A 15,566-nucleotide genomic window follows, 5' to 3' on the forward strand; every position below is an offset into this window, starting at 1 on the left:
AGGGACCATGGAGAGAACCATAGCCAAGCCCAATGCTGTTCTCACGCATCATACGCACTTTCCAACACGAGACTCTGGATAGCTATTTCCTTCCAAGTCTAGGGGCTGGAAAACCAATTGGAATATCCCATTTGCTGACCTCGCTGAGATCAATGAATTCAGCACCAAGTTGGAATCAAACCTGGGGTCTTCTGGTCTATTTGGCTTCGTCCTGCACTAGACATTGCTTTCACCCATGAGACAGTCAAGGGCGCGGGGTGGCGGGGGATTGCATGGGGGTAGTGGTGGCACAATGATTTAAGCGGTAAGCAGCACTGGGTCTTGTCATAAAGATTCTTGGTGATTGAGAAGCGGGTATTGTATTTTTGTTTTGTTAATGAGTCACAAGCTATTGCCTATTTTAGCAGTAATGCAGATTTATTGTGGGGATTCATCCTGCGCATAACAAACTGTAATTGAGTAATTAGGTGCAGAATCTGAATAAAACATCACTATGGGGAATAGTATTGATTCTTCAGCGTTATTATGGACCAAAGCAGAAAGATGACATGCTATAGCATTTCTGTTCACTGATTAGTATTCACCCAGATTATTCCTTCCCCAGGATGCCATTGATGACAAGTTGGACACTAAGCATTACCCATACATCTCTGCTCGTTCTACTGCCTCTTTCAGTGCCACTGCAGTCAGGTATTGCCTCTGTGCACAGTTTAAATTAGGTGCTTGTTACGTTTATTGATGATGCCAATAAGGTTGGTGAACAAAGTGGCTTTCTTTTCACTCTACTGCAATGCTGACTCTGACAGTCTACAAAGACCCAAATGGAAATTTAGTGGCTTCAACTGATTTGCTGGGAATTTGATTGAAAAAACAGTAGTCTCCCAATGTTCCCCTCACACATAGTTACTGTATTGTATTCAGCAATGATTGAACAACTGAAGCTGACACATTTATTTTATTGCATTCCAAACTGTTCAGTGACTGACCAACTTCCAACATAACTATAAGAAACAAGTCAAAGTTTGTATTGTCAGCAGTAATCCTGTGCACTATTTGGAGCAGGGACTTTGTTCTGGTATTTTTCATGTTTTCTACATCAATCCTTCCAAATGGTTGGGGATGGGGGGGAATGGGTGGGGAAAGGGGAGAGAAGAAAAAAATAGTCTCAGCACAGTGGGATTAAAGTGTGGAGATGGGATAATCTAAAGAAATATAAGAAATAAGAAGCTTCAAAATAAATTGTTTCATTCCAAAAGGAAAGGACTTGCATTTATATAGTGCCTTTCACAACCTCAAGACATCCCAAAGTGCTTTACAATGAAGTACTTTTAACTGTAGGCAAATGCGGCAGCCAGTTTGCACACAGCAAGGTCCCACAAACAGCAATGACCAGATCATTTGTTATTCGTGACGTTGGTTGATGGATGAATGTTGGCCAGGACACTGGGAGAACTCTCGAACAGTATTCTTCGAACAGTACCATGGGATCTTTTACGTCCACCTGAGAGGGCCTCGGTTTTAACGTTTCATCTGAAAGATAGCACCTCCAACAGTGCAGCACCCCCTCAGCACTGCACAGGAGTGTCAGCCTGGGTTATGTGCTCAAGTCTCAGGAATGTGGCTTGAACCCACAGACTTGTGACGTAGAGGCGACACTGAGCCAAGGCTGACACCATAATTTCAAGTTTAAAGTTGCTGATATTTGTTGAATTTTGCCTGGATATGTCTAGAACTGTCGGGTAGTAGCTGTATGAAAATCTGCTTACCTGAAGAAAAGCTGTCTAACATTCGGCAATCTTGCCTGTAGTCTTCAGCAAGTGGACAAGTTCGCTCGCAACCTGGCAAAAGAACAAATCTCTGGCATGCAACTGCACGCCTGGTAATTATTATACCCAAAATGTTACTCGTCAATATTTTGGCAAAAAAAAATAGATACTTTTTAGTTGGGTGGCTGAGCACTTGGTCCACCGATCGTCAACCTCACTCTCCATAAGGGATTTGATTTGGGGAGAATAAGAAAGAATCTATATCAGGTGTTCCCTGGCATGAGTAACCTGCAGATTGATGCCTGCACTGGCACAAAATTGGCATTCAAATACTTTTTCCTCCCTTTTTCCGTAGCGGACTATTGATCTAAGACCCGCCCCCAAGCTCCATCGGCACAATGCTCCCTCTCCCTGCAGGCTATACAAAAGGCAATATGATCACTGTAACTGAAAGGAAAAGGTACAAAGGGAAGCAAGTAGGAAGCAAAATAAAACTGAAGCACAAAAACAGAAATAAATAAAGGGAGGAGAAAGGCTAAGTGAGAAGAGGGGGAGGGAAATGGAGGAGAAAAAAAGGTCCAAAGGAGAAGACGAAGAACAAAAGATGGGAGAATATAATATACAAAATTTGTGAGTTTTAACTTTGGATAAATTTTCTGGGGAGAATTATCCCTAAATCGGCAATATTGAATCCAAAAGTTATTCGCTGGAATAATGGACACTTCCACACGGTCATTTTAGGACATAGTTTTGCAGTATCAACCTTCATGGAAAAGGACTCTGACAAAGCATTGCGACTGTTAATTTTTGAGAATTATTTAGATTGTTAATGTTTCTGTGAATGTTTTTTGTGTAGTGCCCGATATGGCCACTGGCATAAGAATAAAACCCCAGGAGAGTACAGAACGGGGCCACGCCTCATCATCTTCATCATTGGAGGTGCCTCCTGCTCTGAGATGCGCTGTGCTTATGAGGTCACACAAGCCAATGGGAAGTGGGAGGTGCTAATAGGTAAGTATTGCGAAGAATCAGCCATCACTTTGTTAATTGTGGTAAGTTAGTTTAAATACATTTTCTGCAAGTTATTGCTTCATTCAATCAAATTAATATTATTGCCTTTCATTTTGCTGAATAATGTGTGTTCAACGATTAACTGTAAAAAAAATACATGCTTAATGTTGTCTTTAATTTGTGGTGTTTTAGTGTCTACATGTTTTGCTTTTCTCTTGAATGTTAGTTCATGTGCTTATTATTGTTGCTGTTATTATGCTTTTACAGAGTTTTGACCTGTTGTCCATTAACTACAATTGTTTTCTTCTCTCTCTAGCAGTGGTTGTTCTGTGGCTCTGTGTAAGCTTGATTGAGTCCTTCCTTTGCTTCTGGGTCATCTGCCTTGAGGCCTCAGCTCAACCCATGGTTCAAGGCTATGGCTTACTCGGGACTTCAAGGCAGAGATTATTTGAATTCCCCTTCGTGGCTTCAGCTTGGGGAGGCCCAGCGAGAACAGAAAGGCTCAAATCTTGTGTAAATTTGCATGCACATTTATTCTCCACCCGTCTTCTCTTCCCAGGAAAGTTAATATGGGCATAAATTGGCATGTTGTAAGGGTGTTAGCTGGCCTCTGTTCTCTCACAGGTTCTACCCACATAATAACTCCTACAAAATTTCTCATGGACCTGAGACACCCGGACTTCAGGGAGTCCTCTAGGGTTACATTTGAGGATCAGGCTCCTAAAGAGGAGTGAAAAAGGCAAATAAAAAGTAAAACGTCAAAAAAGAAACTCTTCTCTTTCGAAGGGTTTTCTTTGTTTACTCTACCGAAACTGTTCTTTCACAATTGCATTCTTCTAAATATCTTCTAGAGTAATGAACTGTCTGTACAACTTGTAACTTTTTAAGCAAAAGCTTTTAAATGTGAAAAAAGTAGATTTAAATATCATTATTTATGTAATAAACGTAATACATTTTGCAGTTCAGACTTTTCCACTTAACCCTTTGAATACTGTTAAGATCTTTCAGGCATTTTTCTTGCACACAAAATATCATCCTGTCTGGTCAGATTTTTAATGGCGATATTAAATGGTAAAATCAAAATAAATCTACAGAGTGAAAAAATAACTTCTGTTCTCAAAATAAATTTTAAAAATACATATTTTTGCAGAGAAATGCTACTGCAAAGGGTTAATGCAAATACTTTGTTGAAAAAGATCTTCCTTATACTTAAAAAAAAATCTATTTTGAAAAAATTTCTTCTCGTTAAAATGTATCCCTTTTTTAGATTTCAAAATCTTTAGTTAAAGTTCTTTTTCCAACAAAATAATTTTTTAGCGAATTCTAGTAATGATGCGCAGTGTTGTTAAATCTGCAGTATTTCTTTGCCTCAAATTTCTCATTAATGTCACGGTCAGCAGTGGTTACCATATCATTAAGTTGATTTTCTAACCAGACACACAGTATTATAGATGCTGCAAGGACATTCAAAGACTATGCAAACAAAAAAATAATTCTTGTAAATAAAAGGAAAAGAGGTACTGCATTTTTAGGACATTATTTTTAAAAGTTAGTTCATGAAAGTTAGTTAGTTCATAAAATTTAGTTCATGAAAATAACTTGCATTTTCTACCGATCTAAAATGTATTATGTCTCACAACTGCAGGATCGACACATATTCTCACTCCCCAGAAGTTACTTGACTCCTTAAAGAAAATGAATAAGCCAGATGAAGAAGCTAGCAGTTAAGAGTGAAGCCATACATCAAGACGTTCACACACTCTTATTCACAAATGTTTCCTTCCCAACGAGGAGAATATTACTGTCTGTGAAGTTTTGGTGTTGCAACCTTTGTAATTCAACATGTATGCATTGAGCTAAAAAAATAAGGCCAGTGAATTTAGCTAAAGCTGTTTAACAATGGATGCAACGTTTTGAAACAAAAAAAAGCTACATAATATTGTAATTACCAAATCTTATAAGGATGCTCTGAGTACTGCTAGGACATGTGTAAATGGTAGTTACGTTTGTTTATTTAGTGTTCATTTTTATTAGTGGAGGAACAAATTGCATGAGGTTGATCTTCAATTAATGAGCAGTAATTCCAGCATAAGCCAAGTGAGAATTGGTAAGACTATGAATGAGAAACATTTCATTAATAATATTCAACCAAACAACATAAGATTGATCTTTTGACATTCAATGTAAAGCTACTTTCAGAGACTGCTACATCCCAGAAGTGGAACAAAGTTCATCGCAATTTGCTTGGGACCAAGGCTTATTGAAATTATGTAAAAGTGGTGTGAGATCATTGAGAAACTTTTCAGTTGAAGCTGATATTTGAATCAAAATTCTTGGATACATTCCTCCACTAATTTTCAAACTGAAGTATTCCTCATCTTTAATGTGTAGTGTCAAAGTTATGCTTGCAAAAAGGGCCAATGGTATTTCAGTATTGTATTTAGTAAAACGCCGTTTCATTGGTTAGTATCGAGGTAAACATTATGCACTGAGATGTGTAGTGTGTATGCCATTTGTTACTGTATAGTCCACTGGTGAAAATGTGAAGTAGCCTCCTTTAATTTATGAGCGTCTATGCCCTGTGTCTGTGTTGTTGTGTTAAGCTTGTTCGTGGTTATTGAGGAAATTTTTCTTCTGGGCATTGCTACATCTTCCATTTGTTGAAAGGCATATTATCTACCGGTCTCTGCTTGTTCAGTTACCAGAGCAAAGGCTGTGTGATGCACTGACTGCTTTGTGATGCAAAAAGCTTATTTTGCCGTTGTATACGATCACTGTGTCAAGTCATATTTATATTGAAGTTATTTATCTGAGAATTTAGTCTGTCTTGATCCCATGTCCCTTTGAAAAAAATCAGATTCTGCATTCAAAGTGTTCAAGCACAAACTGTACTTTATGGTACTGATACTGAAGCGGACAAATAAATTGAATCTGATGAGATTGCTTGTAGAATTGGTCACTGTAATGTTTCTCTTGGTTGCGTAAAATGGCACAAACCCTCTGAGCAGCCTCCTCGAATTAAAAAAAACCCTGGGGTGACTTCTTGGTACTGTACAAGAGCTTCAACAAGGACACCTGTCTTCAATCCCAGCCTTCACATTTATGCTTCTACCAAAGGATGTTTCTCAGCATTACAAGGACCAACTACAGATACGTGATCATTGGAGGACTGGTGGGTGCTTCAAAGGATACTTAAGGGCACCTCCTGGTAGGCTGTCCAAAGATTGGCACTGATGTAGTTTATGATTTAGACTATCTTTCTTCCAAACTGAGTATAGAATATGGAAGTGAAAAATACAACAACTCCACTCTCCTTAAATTCATCCAACCAGCACTTTCAGATTTACACTATATTCTGTACTCCATAGGAACAGGAGAAGGCCATTCAGCCCCTCGTGCCTGCTCCTCCATTTGATAAGATCATGGCTGATCTGTGATCTAACTCCATATACCCGCCTTTGGCCCATATCCCTTAATACCTTTGGTTGCCAAAAAGCACCCTTTGTGTGTAGAAATGTTTTCTAATCTCGCTCCTGAAAGGTCTGGCTCTAATTTTTAGACTGTGCCCCCGACTCCTGGAATCCCCAACCAGCGGAAATAGTTTCTCTCTATCAACCCTATCCGTTCCCCTTTATATAAGAACATAAGAACATAAGAAATAGGAGCAGGAGTAGGCCAATCGGCCCCTCGAGCCTGCTCCGCCATTCAATAAGATCATGGCTGATCTGATCCTAACCTCAAATCTAAATTCATGTCCAATTTCCTGCCCGCTCCCCGTAACCCCGAATTCCCTTTACTTCTTGGAAACTGTCTATTTCTGTTTTAAATTTATTTAATGATGTAGCTTCCACAGCTTCCTGGGGCAGCAAATTCCACAGACCTACTACCCTCTGAGTGAAGAAGTTTCTCCTCATCTCAGTTTTGAAAGAGCAGCCCCTTAAACTAATAATAAATAATAAATAATAAACTTCGATCAGATCACCCCTTAACCTTCGAAACTCCCGAGAATACAACCCCAATTTGTATAATCTCTCCTCGTAACTTAACCCTCGAAGTCCGGGTATCAATCTAATGATTTTCAATCTCTAAACTTGTTGGTCATCCCACTGCTGGGATTATAGTTCTGTGGCTGGGATTTATGTGGTTTTACAGAACATTAACACAAGCATTCCACAGCTAAAGTGTTAAGCGTCACAGTGGATTTTTTTAAAAATCAGAATAGTTCAGCCGTCCCTCTGCCATCATTTTGAGTCTTTCGTATGGAAAATAAGCATTCAATTCTAGAACTCAGAATAGACCTACGTACAAATTAGTCTAATGGACAACAGATAATGCAGGACTTCATACAAACTAATAAGCCTCCCATGGTGTTGCTTATCGAAAATCACTGTTTACTATGAAACAAACAATGTATATTATCAAAATCACCGTGTTTAATCACAGCAGGCACTTTAACTTATTTTCTGGAACTTTTCAGAAACTTTTTTTTACATAATGATTCACTGAGATGATGAGGTTTTAGTCACAAGGAGAGATTGGCAAAACTGGGGCTCTTTTCACGAGAACAGAGAAGATGAAGAGGAAAGCTGATAGAGGTGTTCACAATTATGAGGTGCTTTTGACCAGATAAATAGGGGCAACCTTTTTCCACTAATGTGCAAGTGAGTAATAAGACCTAAATTTAAGATCACCACCAAAAGAATTAAGGGAGAAGTTCAGAGATTTTTTTTTGCTGAGGGTTGGTAGGGCATGAATGTTTTACCAGAAACAGTGATGATATCAGAATCTATAATCGCTTTTAAAAGGAAAGTGAATAAATATTTGAAAAAAAAGAATTTTAGAAGGGCTGGGGAATTGGACAAAATGGGGAGCGCTTTCAGAGACCCAGTACAGGCACAATAGGCCAAATAGTTTCCTTTTATGCTGTAAACTTCTGTGGTTCCATGTCTGGTAAATTTCAAAAGTTACACTTGAGGTGCCAGATTATCATTTAGCGATGCCATGGGAGATGTACGAATTTTTAAAAGTCCCATTTCATCCATTGTCTATCTGATCGAAATGCACATAGATACGCTGAGTGCCAGAACTTTGTGGTTAATTAATATTTTACATGCTAAAGGATAGTGTGAAGACATCTGGACTACCCTGACTTTAAACAATCCAACGTGACATGTTAAATGTTCCTTCAGCTGCGGAATAATTGTATTCATGTTCTGCAAATTTGCATGGCTGCTCTTGAGTCGGCCACAAGCAGGTGTGAGACTTTACTCAGAGGCAAGAACGTTAAGCTCCCATCCATATCTCAAAGCCCACACACATCAAACAAGGCAGACCGACGAATAAGAATTATACACACGTTTTGCACTGAGTTGACTGAATTTTGAGGGCTGGATTTTTCGGGAATAGCCACAGATCCTGCCCAGGCCCTGTGGTGTCATCTATGGTTCAGCGGCAGCACTTTCACCAATGAATCAGAAGGTTGTAGGTTCAAGTCCCACTCGAGACACTTGAGCACATAATCTGGGCTGACACTCCAGCTCAGTTCTGAGGGTGTGCTGCACTGTCAGAGGCACCGTCTTTCGGATGAGATGTTAATCTGAGCACCCCTGTCTGCCTTCTCAAGTGGACTTAACAAATCCCATGGCACTATTTCGAAGAAGAGCAGGGGAGTTCTCCACAGCATCTTGGCCAATATTTATCCCTCAACCAACATCACGAAAACAGATTATCTGGTCAATATCACACTGCTGTTTGTGGGACCTTGCTGTGCACAAATTGGCGTTTCCTACATTACAACAGTGACTACACTTCAAAAGTACTTAATTGACTGTAATATGCTTTGAGATTCTGAAAGGCGCTATATAAATGCATGACTTATGGACTGTAGTTTGGACACCTTTGCTGTATCTGATCTAAATTAGCAGAAAACTCATGAGCAGGTGAGAGGAAAAAACAAAATACAATAAAATTGCAATAAGCAACATAGGTTCCATAAGATCAATTTATTCCAATAAAAATAATCATTCATTACAGGATAAAAACTTAGTAGAAAAGCGCAGGTAGCCAAATTGAACTACATTTATTACAAAAATTATAATAAATATTTTTAAAAAATACTTTATACAAGACTAGTTAACAACCTTTATTGCTCGTGTTCATTATAAAAAAAATACTTGTTTAATCTAGTAATTAACTCACATTTCAGGATGATCCTGTAAAACAGGTTGGTTCATATGTTAACACAGTCATTACATGTTCACTCTGTAATAAAGCAAGCCTTTTCATTCTTAAAGGGACAGAGCAGCAACTTTGACTGGAGAGGCTGGATTTCAATTAAGCTTCACAAAATCAGTAATGCTCTATCTTTTACACTGCAGCCTTGACCCAAAACAAAAGCAGCGATGGCAACTTTTGAGAAATTGAATGCTTCTGCAAAATATTTTTTTTCCCAAAATTCACTGCTGTCGTTTTATTTCGGAAAAATTATTTACAGAAAATACACTTAAGTGTTCAAACATTTGGGAAGGACAGAGAATATTTCTGACATTTACAGTAACTGTTGTTAGTCGCCTTCAAGAGGGAGTTGGACCGGTCGTTCACTGGGGTAGACATAGCATCATATTGAGGGCAAGTGGCTTTATAGATAACACAGAGGAATTTTCCAGAGGATTTTTTTCCCTTATTGGCCCTCTCCCAGGAGATTGCATGGCTGCAGGAATTGCAGTGGGGAAGGGGGGAGGTGGTAGGAAGTGTCTCGGCTTAATGCTCCAGCCATTATGAGGCATGGGGCAAGCTTGATGGACCAGCTGATCTTTTCCAGCTAGTCAATTTTATATGTTCGTCTAAAAGCTGCTCCTGCCTCTTTAAGCAAAACCCACATTCCACAAAGATGGTATATGTTAATAAGTGGTTCTCTTACTATCCATTAGGACCATTGTTAACTGTGGTAGAATTTAAAACAACATTCAATGCTGTGAAAGGTCAATTCATTGTCCAATCGACCAGCTGTATCTGCAATGTGTGGAATGAGTGCGACAAGCTTTCATACTTGTGAACAGCGATCATAACATTCCATCATTGGGCGTTCTTGTGTGCGGTCCATTTAAGAATAAACATGGTGAAATGCAAATGAAAGGCCATTAAGCCACCTTCCAGCAATCCAGAAGGGCCTCAGTTCTGCTGGTGGTGTCCAATGGCCGTGGAATCTGCTGTAATTTTGTCACAGTTATGTTTTCCAATAATTAAAAAGTCATCAGACCACATTGCTGAAATGCTTTGAAAAGCATAATTACAAAGATGATAACACAGTCCATGACATTCCCTGAATTGACTTTTAGTGGTTTCAATCATGCAGAAGGGGTTTATAAACTGATATTGCTCCTTAAAATCCTTCGATCAACAACACAAACATAATGGATAAGGTTTTGGTGGGTCAGAGAGGAAAGTTGCTGCAGTGACACATCAATGAATCAGGTGATTGGTATAACATGTTAACAATAATATTGTACACCTAAAAAGTATAATTTAAAACTGACGAGCACACAGAATGGTTACAGGAAGTACGCAATTAGTTACATCTTTAAGTTAAACCAAACACCCTTTTTGATTCGTGCCTTTGAACTTTCATACATAAGCTGCAAGACTTTTGACAGCACACACATGGGTATTCAATTGTAAAAAAAACCAAATCTTTATAAAAGACAGTATTCTCAACCAGCATGTACAAAAATCAGAGGTGCTCCTATTTGGAGATGCTTACCAAGTTACTCAAAAAACACAAGGTAGACAAAGAACATCAATGTTTCTCAGGCAATCTGTTTGCTTTGCTGCTCCTTCCTAAGGTGCCTGAACCAATTAAGCGCCTTGAAAGACAAAATTGGAATGATGTGTTGCTTACAATTTCCTGTGATTTACGCAAACAAAGTGGACGTGGAAAATCTCCGAAGAAAACCATGTAAAGCGACCCAGGAAGAGAAGCAAGGCACCCTTGGACACCCTGACCTGCACTCCACAGGTCAAACACACCTAAAACAGTCTCAATGGAGGTATTGGCAAGGTTATTGGTATATTCATAATGAAGTATAACTCTTACAGAATTAGACTCGTCCCATGACAGTAATTATGCTGAATGCGTCTCGTGGGCAATGCCATGAATGTCACTGTTTCAAGATCCGATATATTGACAGAGCCTACTTAAAATAAAGCTCTCTGTACCAAATTTACAATAAACCACCGATACCATTGTTCAAGCTTGGCTCCAACCAATCTGGTCACAAACCAGTTTCTGACATTCAAACCAACAGGTTCTTAAACAGGGGTGAGAAGTGTATTTGCCTGAGAAACAATGATTGAGACATTTGAATGTGGTTTAAGAGAGCTGCCAGACACACAGGGTCTGAATGAAAAGATTACAGAAATTTACATTCTATAATAATCTCTAATATGATAAAAACTGGAGCCAAAATGGAAAGTGTGTCCTCTGCTTGTTTGTAAACTTGCTTCAGTCTCTCTGGATTTGTCCAATCACCAAAGAGGTGGTTTGATTTTTATGACATTCAAATGTGGATTTTGATTCAAGTCAGATTACATGGAACTCATTTAAATCAAAACTATATTCCATTTCCACTAGTGGGCCATAGATGTGACAGATTTATAACATGGAGTTTAACCCAAATTCAATTAAAGAGCAGTAAATAAACCCAAACCAAATTGGATTTGTTACATTCAGACCCTGTTGATACAATATTGGTTTTCCTTTGCAGGAAGCCGATTCCCATTGCTGGACCATCAATCCCTACATCTGCTGAAACTGCAAACTATTGTACCAGTAAATCAGAAAATCCGAGACATTGACAAGAAATCATTTGTACAGCCATCCCTTTTGTTATATACGCTAGTCTGAGTGGACAATATTTGGTCTAATAACCTTAAATCCTATCCATTCTAATTACAAAATTAAATACTTAACCAAAAATAGACTAATCATCAAAAATAGATGATCTGCTTTGCTCTGTGGCTGGAATGGAATTAAGACTTTGTTATTTTGGATGCAGCATGATACCCTGAGTTCAATATCTAACCAGGCCATTGCAGAGTTAAATAACATAGCCAAATACTTAACAAAGTGTGTAAGGCCTTCTAAAAAAATAGTATAAGTGCTTAGATACGAGCTACGCAGTCCTGTCAGTGCATGTTTGTTTCTAGGGTCATTTCAATAAGGGAATCATAAAAAGTTAGTACCACAGAGCTTCTCTTCAGAATATTTACATGGTACTTGAGGTAAAAAACTTTTCAAATTCTATTATTTAAAACAACAACTTTTTCAACAATCTTAAAACATGTACTAGATAATAAAATACTATTTAAAATCTCTGTTGGTCCACTTGAGACTATAGGTAACCACATAACACATTAGGACTACCAGCTTGCTCAATGGCATATTAGACAGATGTTTCTCTCTTGCTGATATGGGTTTCGTCCATTGTATCAATCCAAACACATTCAAGTCTCACTCACAGATTTCAATCACACCTTCATTAGGACAAAAATAATTCATTTCCGCAACTCTGTAATGGCACCGAGTTGGTGGGGAGTCTCTGAGTGAGCTCTTTGCATCACCTGTTTGTCCTCACATGCAGTCGGTGGCTTCGACTTGGAAGTAACGCAGATCCTGCCACATGATCGCAAGTCATGAAGAGTGCAAAACTACTGGCCAGCTATATTTTTAAAACCGTAAACTGCATGTTTTATTACTGGACTATGCAAGCAAATGGCATAAATAGAACTATCGATTTGGAAAATAACCCATAATGACAAGGAACACATCACTCACTTGCTCATCGGACTCATGAGTTACATTTTCTTGATGTCACTTGTGAGCCCCCCCATGATCTTTTGCTCCTTATTGGTGATTCTCTATGTAAACAACACCGACGATATTTGTGATTCAAAGTAACAGAACTCAGTGCCATTTTACATTGTTTGATAGGTGACTCAAAAGGCCAGGCTGTCTTCCTGTTGTTTGAGCAGAATCAGTGTGAGTTTGCAACATGACTGCTGCACAGTGACAGGGGTTGTTATTATATTCACTGTTTTTCCCCCCCGCCGTTGAAATGTGGTTACATATGTTCTCAGGAACCATGAATCATTTGTTGATGAGCCTGCTACTTTTGAGGTTAGCTTTCAACAAGTGCCACAAAGTCACAAGAAAGTAATCAGTACAAAAATAATTCATATAGTGGCTTGTCAAACACAAAATACTGCATCAGTAAATTGATGTCTATGATGCCCTTAAGGTAAATGACAAGAGTATTTAAATGAAACAGGAATATCTCAAACATAACACAATAATCTGAAGTAAGTGGGTTCACAATCGGTGAGATTCCCGGATGGCTTTGGCCTTACCAAGATCTGATGTGAGTGACCTCACTATTTTATTTGTGGTCCATTTCATGCTTCTTGCTGCATCGATAGCTTGGTCCAGGGAACAATTGAGGTCTGACAGCTTCAAAAAGAACCAGAAAACATGTACTTTTGATTTTCACACCTTCAACAAGATCAATTTTCATTTTTCTTCTCTAAAATGTAAACAGCCGAGTACCAACAGATTCTCCTTTCCTAATCTGGGGTTCTATTCTCAAAGGCCTAAGCAGCAAAATAAATTACTTGGGTGAACCACGGGTCTAGATGTTGACTCCAGGTGCAGAGCTATTCAGAGCATAGGATGAGCAATCACCCATACATGTGTGCTTCATCTCCCAGCCCCGAGAGAGCTGGCCAGCAATCTATGAGTGAATAGGCTTTCATTATAAATCAAGTCATTGTTTGGAATAAAGTCTAAGATATCTTCAACATACCTAATAAGTCACTCACCTAATTGTATAGTTACTCCAGCTATAATCACTGTAAATTACAAAAGTACAGCTGCTTTTGGTGTACCTGTGGCACAATCAGCTTGTGACAGATCAGTGTCATTATTTTTCAGTTCACTTGCAAAATGTTGGGCAAAATAGTAAAATATTAGGTTCTTAATCCAGGACATCTGAAGATTTCTAATGGATCTCAGCAATGTGTCAGTGCTGTGCGAGGGACAGCATTATCGGACTGTCTCCTTTAAACACAGACTTTTCACCAGCAGGAACTGGATTTGAACCGAGTTCAGTTTCATGGGATGAAAGTTTCCTTTGGCTGTTAGCTGGAAGGGGACTATGTGAAATGGGTTTGGGCAGTCTTAGTGGTGAGGGCCCACAGCATGACACTTTATCGAGTGTGGCATTAATTGACACTAAATTAGCAATCTCAATCCGATATGCTACTGCAAGGCTGATATGAGAAATGGAAAAATGTCACACCAACTGCAGTGGACTGTGTTCTTCCAATGTTGGAGCAGAAATGAGGGAGCTTTACCCCGGATAGTTGTGAGATATAATACTTCTTCTGTAACTATGCAGCTGAATATTACCCCTCTCACAGTGTGCACACTTTGAAAAGCTTTCCTTCTCAGTTCTTTTCTTCCTCTTGCCAATCAGATTGAGATTTGGATCCCAGGAAACGAGAGGTGTGCATCACTGTCCTGTAACTCTTTGTGCCACAGTACCTTGGCTCACCGATCCATCCTACCACCCAGCTGCCACACATATATCTTTTATGATCGAGGCCTGCATATCAAACAAAGCCTGCTTCCCTCCCCAGATTAGGGTTCCCAACCCTCTCGGAATGACAGGGAGTTTCCCGGAATCAGCAATTTCCATATTTTTATCAATTTTCATTCATGGGATGTGGGCGTCGCTGGCAAGGCCAGCATCGATTGCCCATCCCTAATTGCCCTTGAGAAGGTGGTGGTGAGCCGCTTTCTTGAACCACTGCAGTCCGTGTGGTGAAGGTTCTCCCACAGTGCTGTTAGGAAGGGAGTTCCAGGATTTTGACCACCGACGATAAAGGAACGGCGATATATTTCCAAGTCAGGATGGTGTGTGACTTGGAGGGGAATGTGCAGGTGGTGGTGTTCCCATGTGCCTGCTGCCCTTGTCTTTCTTGGTGGTAGAGGTCGTGGGTTTGGGAGGTGCTGTCGAAGAAGCCTTGGCGAGTTGCTGCAGTGCATCTTGTGGATGGTACACACTGCGATGGTGGAGGGAATGAATATTTAAGATGGTGGATGGAATGCTAATCAAGTGGGCTGCTTTGTCCTAGATGGTGTCGAGCTTCTTGAGTGTTGTTGGAGCTGCACTCATCCAGGCAAGTGGATAGTATTCCATCACATTCCTGACTTGTGCCTTGTAGATGGTGGAAAGGCTTTGGGGAGTCAGGAGGTGAGTCACTCGTTGCAGAATACCCGGCCTCTGACCTGCTCTTGTCGCCACAGTATTTATGTGGTTGGTCCAGTTAAGTTTCTGGCCAATGGTGACCCCCCCCCCACCCCCCAGGATGTTGATGGTGGGGGATTTGGCGATGGTAATGCCGTTGAATGTCAAGGGGAGGAGGTTAGACTCTCTCTTGTTGGAGAGGATCATTGCCTGGCACTTGTCTGGCGCGAATGTTACTTGCCATTTATCAGCCCAAGCCTGGATGTTGTCCAGGTCTTGTTGCGTGAGGGCACGGACTATTTCATTACCTGAGGGGTTGCGAATGGAGCTGAACACTGAGCAATCATCAGCAGACATCCCCACTTCTGTCCTTATGGTGGAGGGACGGTCATTGATGAAGCAGCTGAAGATGGTTGGGCCTAGGACACTGCCTTGAGGAACTCCTGCAGCGACATGCTGGGGCTGAGATGTTAGGCTTCCAACAACC

The 15,566-nt window shown here is 39.9% G+C and overlaps 2 protein-coding genes across 4 annotated transcripts in view; one reads left to right on the forward strand and one right to left on the reverse strand.

Annotated features, from left to right (window-relative positions):
• Positions 1–5,690, forward strand: part of LOC137300399 (syntaxin-binding protein 1) — a 116,238-nt gene extending 110,548 nt beyond the window's left edge. For 2 of the 3 annotated variants that reach the window (XM_067969477.1, XM_067969478.1), the window contains 3 exons: positions 605–690; positions 2,623–2,777; positions 3,402–3,542. In XM_067969477.1, coding sequence (XP_067825578.1) covers positions 605–690; positions 2,623–2,777; positions 3,402–3,511 — 351 coding nt within the window. In that variant the 3' untranslated portion in view covers positions 3,512–3,542. Of the gene's footprint in view, positions 1–604; positions 691–2,622; positions 2,778–3,401; positions 3,543–4,422 lie in introns of those variants that run through there. The other variant, XM_067969479.1, reaches the window with a different exon arrangement.
• Positions 5,691–8,834: 3,144 nt separating this feature from the next.
• Positions 8,835–15,566, reverse strand: part of akna (AT-hook transcription factor) — a 140,476-nt gene continuing 133,744 nt past the window's right edge. Inside the window, exon 24 of the mRNA XM_067969615.1 lies at positions 8,835–13,281. Within this exon, the coding sequence (XP_067825716.1) occupies positions 13,144–13,281 (138 nt within the window). The 3' untranslated portion in view covers positions 8,835–13,143. The remainder of the gene's footprint in view (positions 13,282–15,566) is intronic.

The sequence above is a fragment of the Heptranchias perlo genome, chromosome 31 (genome assembly GCF_035084215.1).
Source record: "Heptranchias perlo isolate sHepPer1 chromosome 31, sHepPer1.hap1, whole genome shotgun sequence".
NCBI classification, from domain to species: Eukaryota; Metazoa; Chordata; class Chondrichthyes; order Hexanchiformes; family Hexanchidae; genus Heptranchias; species Heptranchias perlo.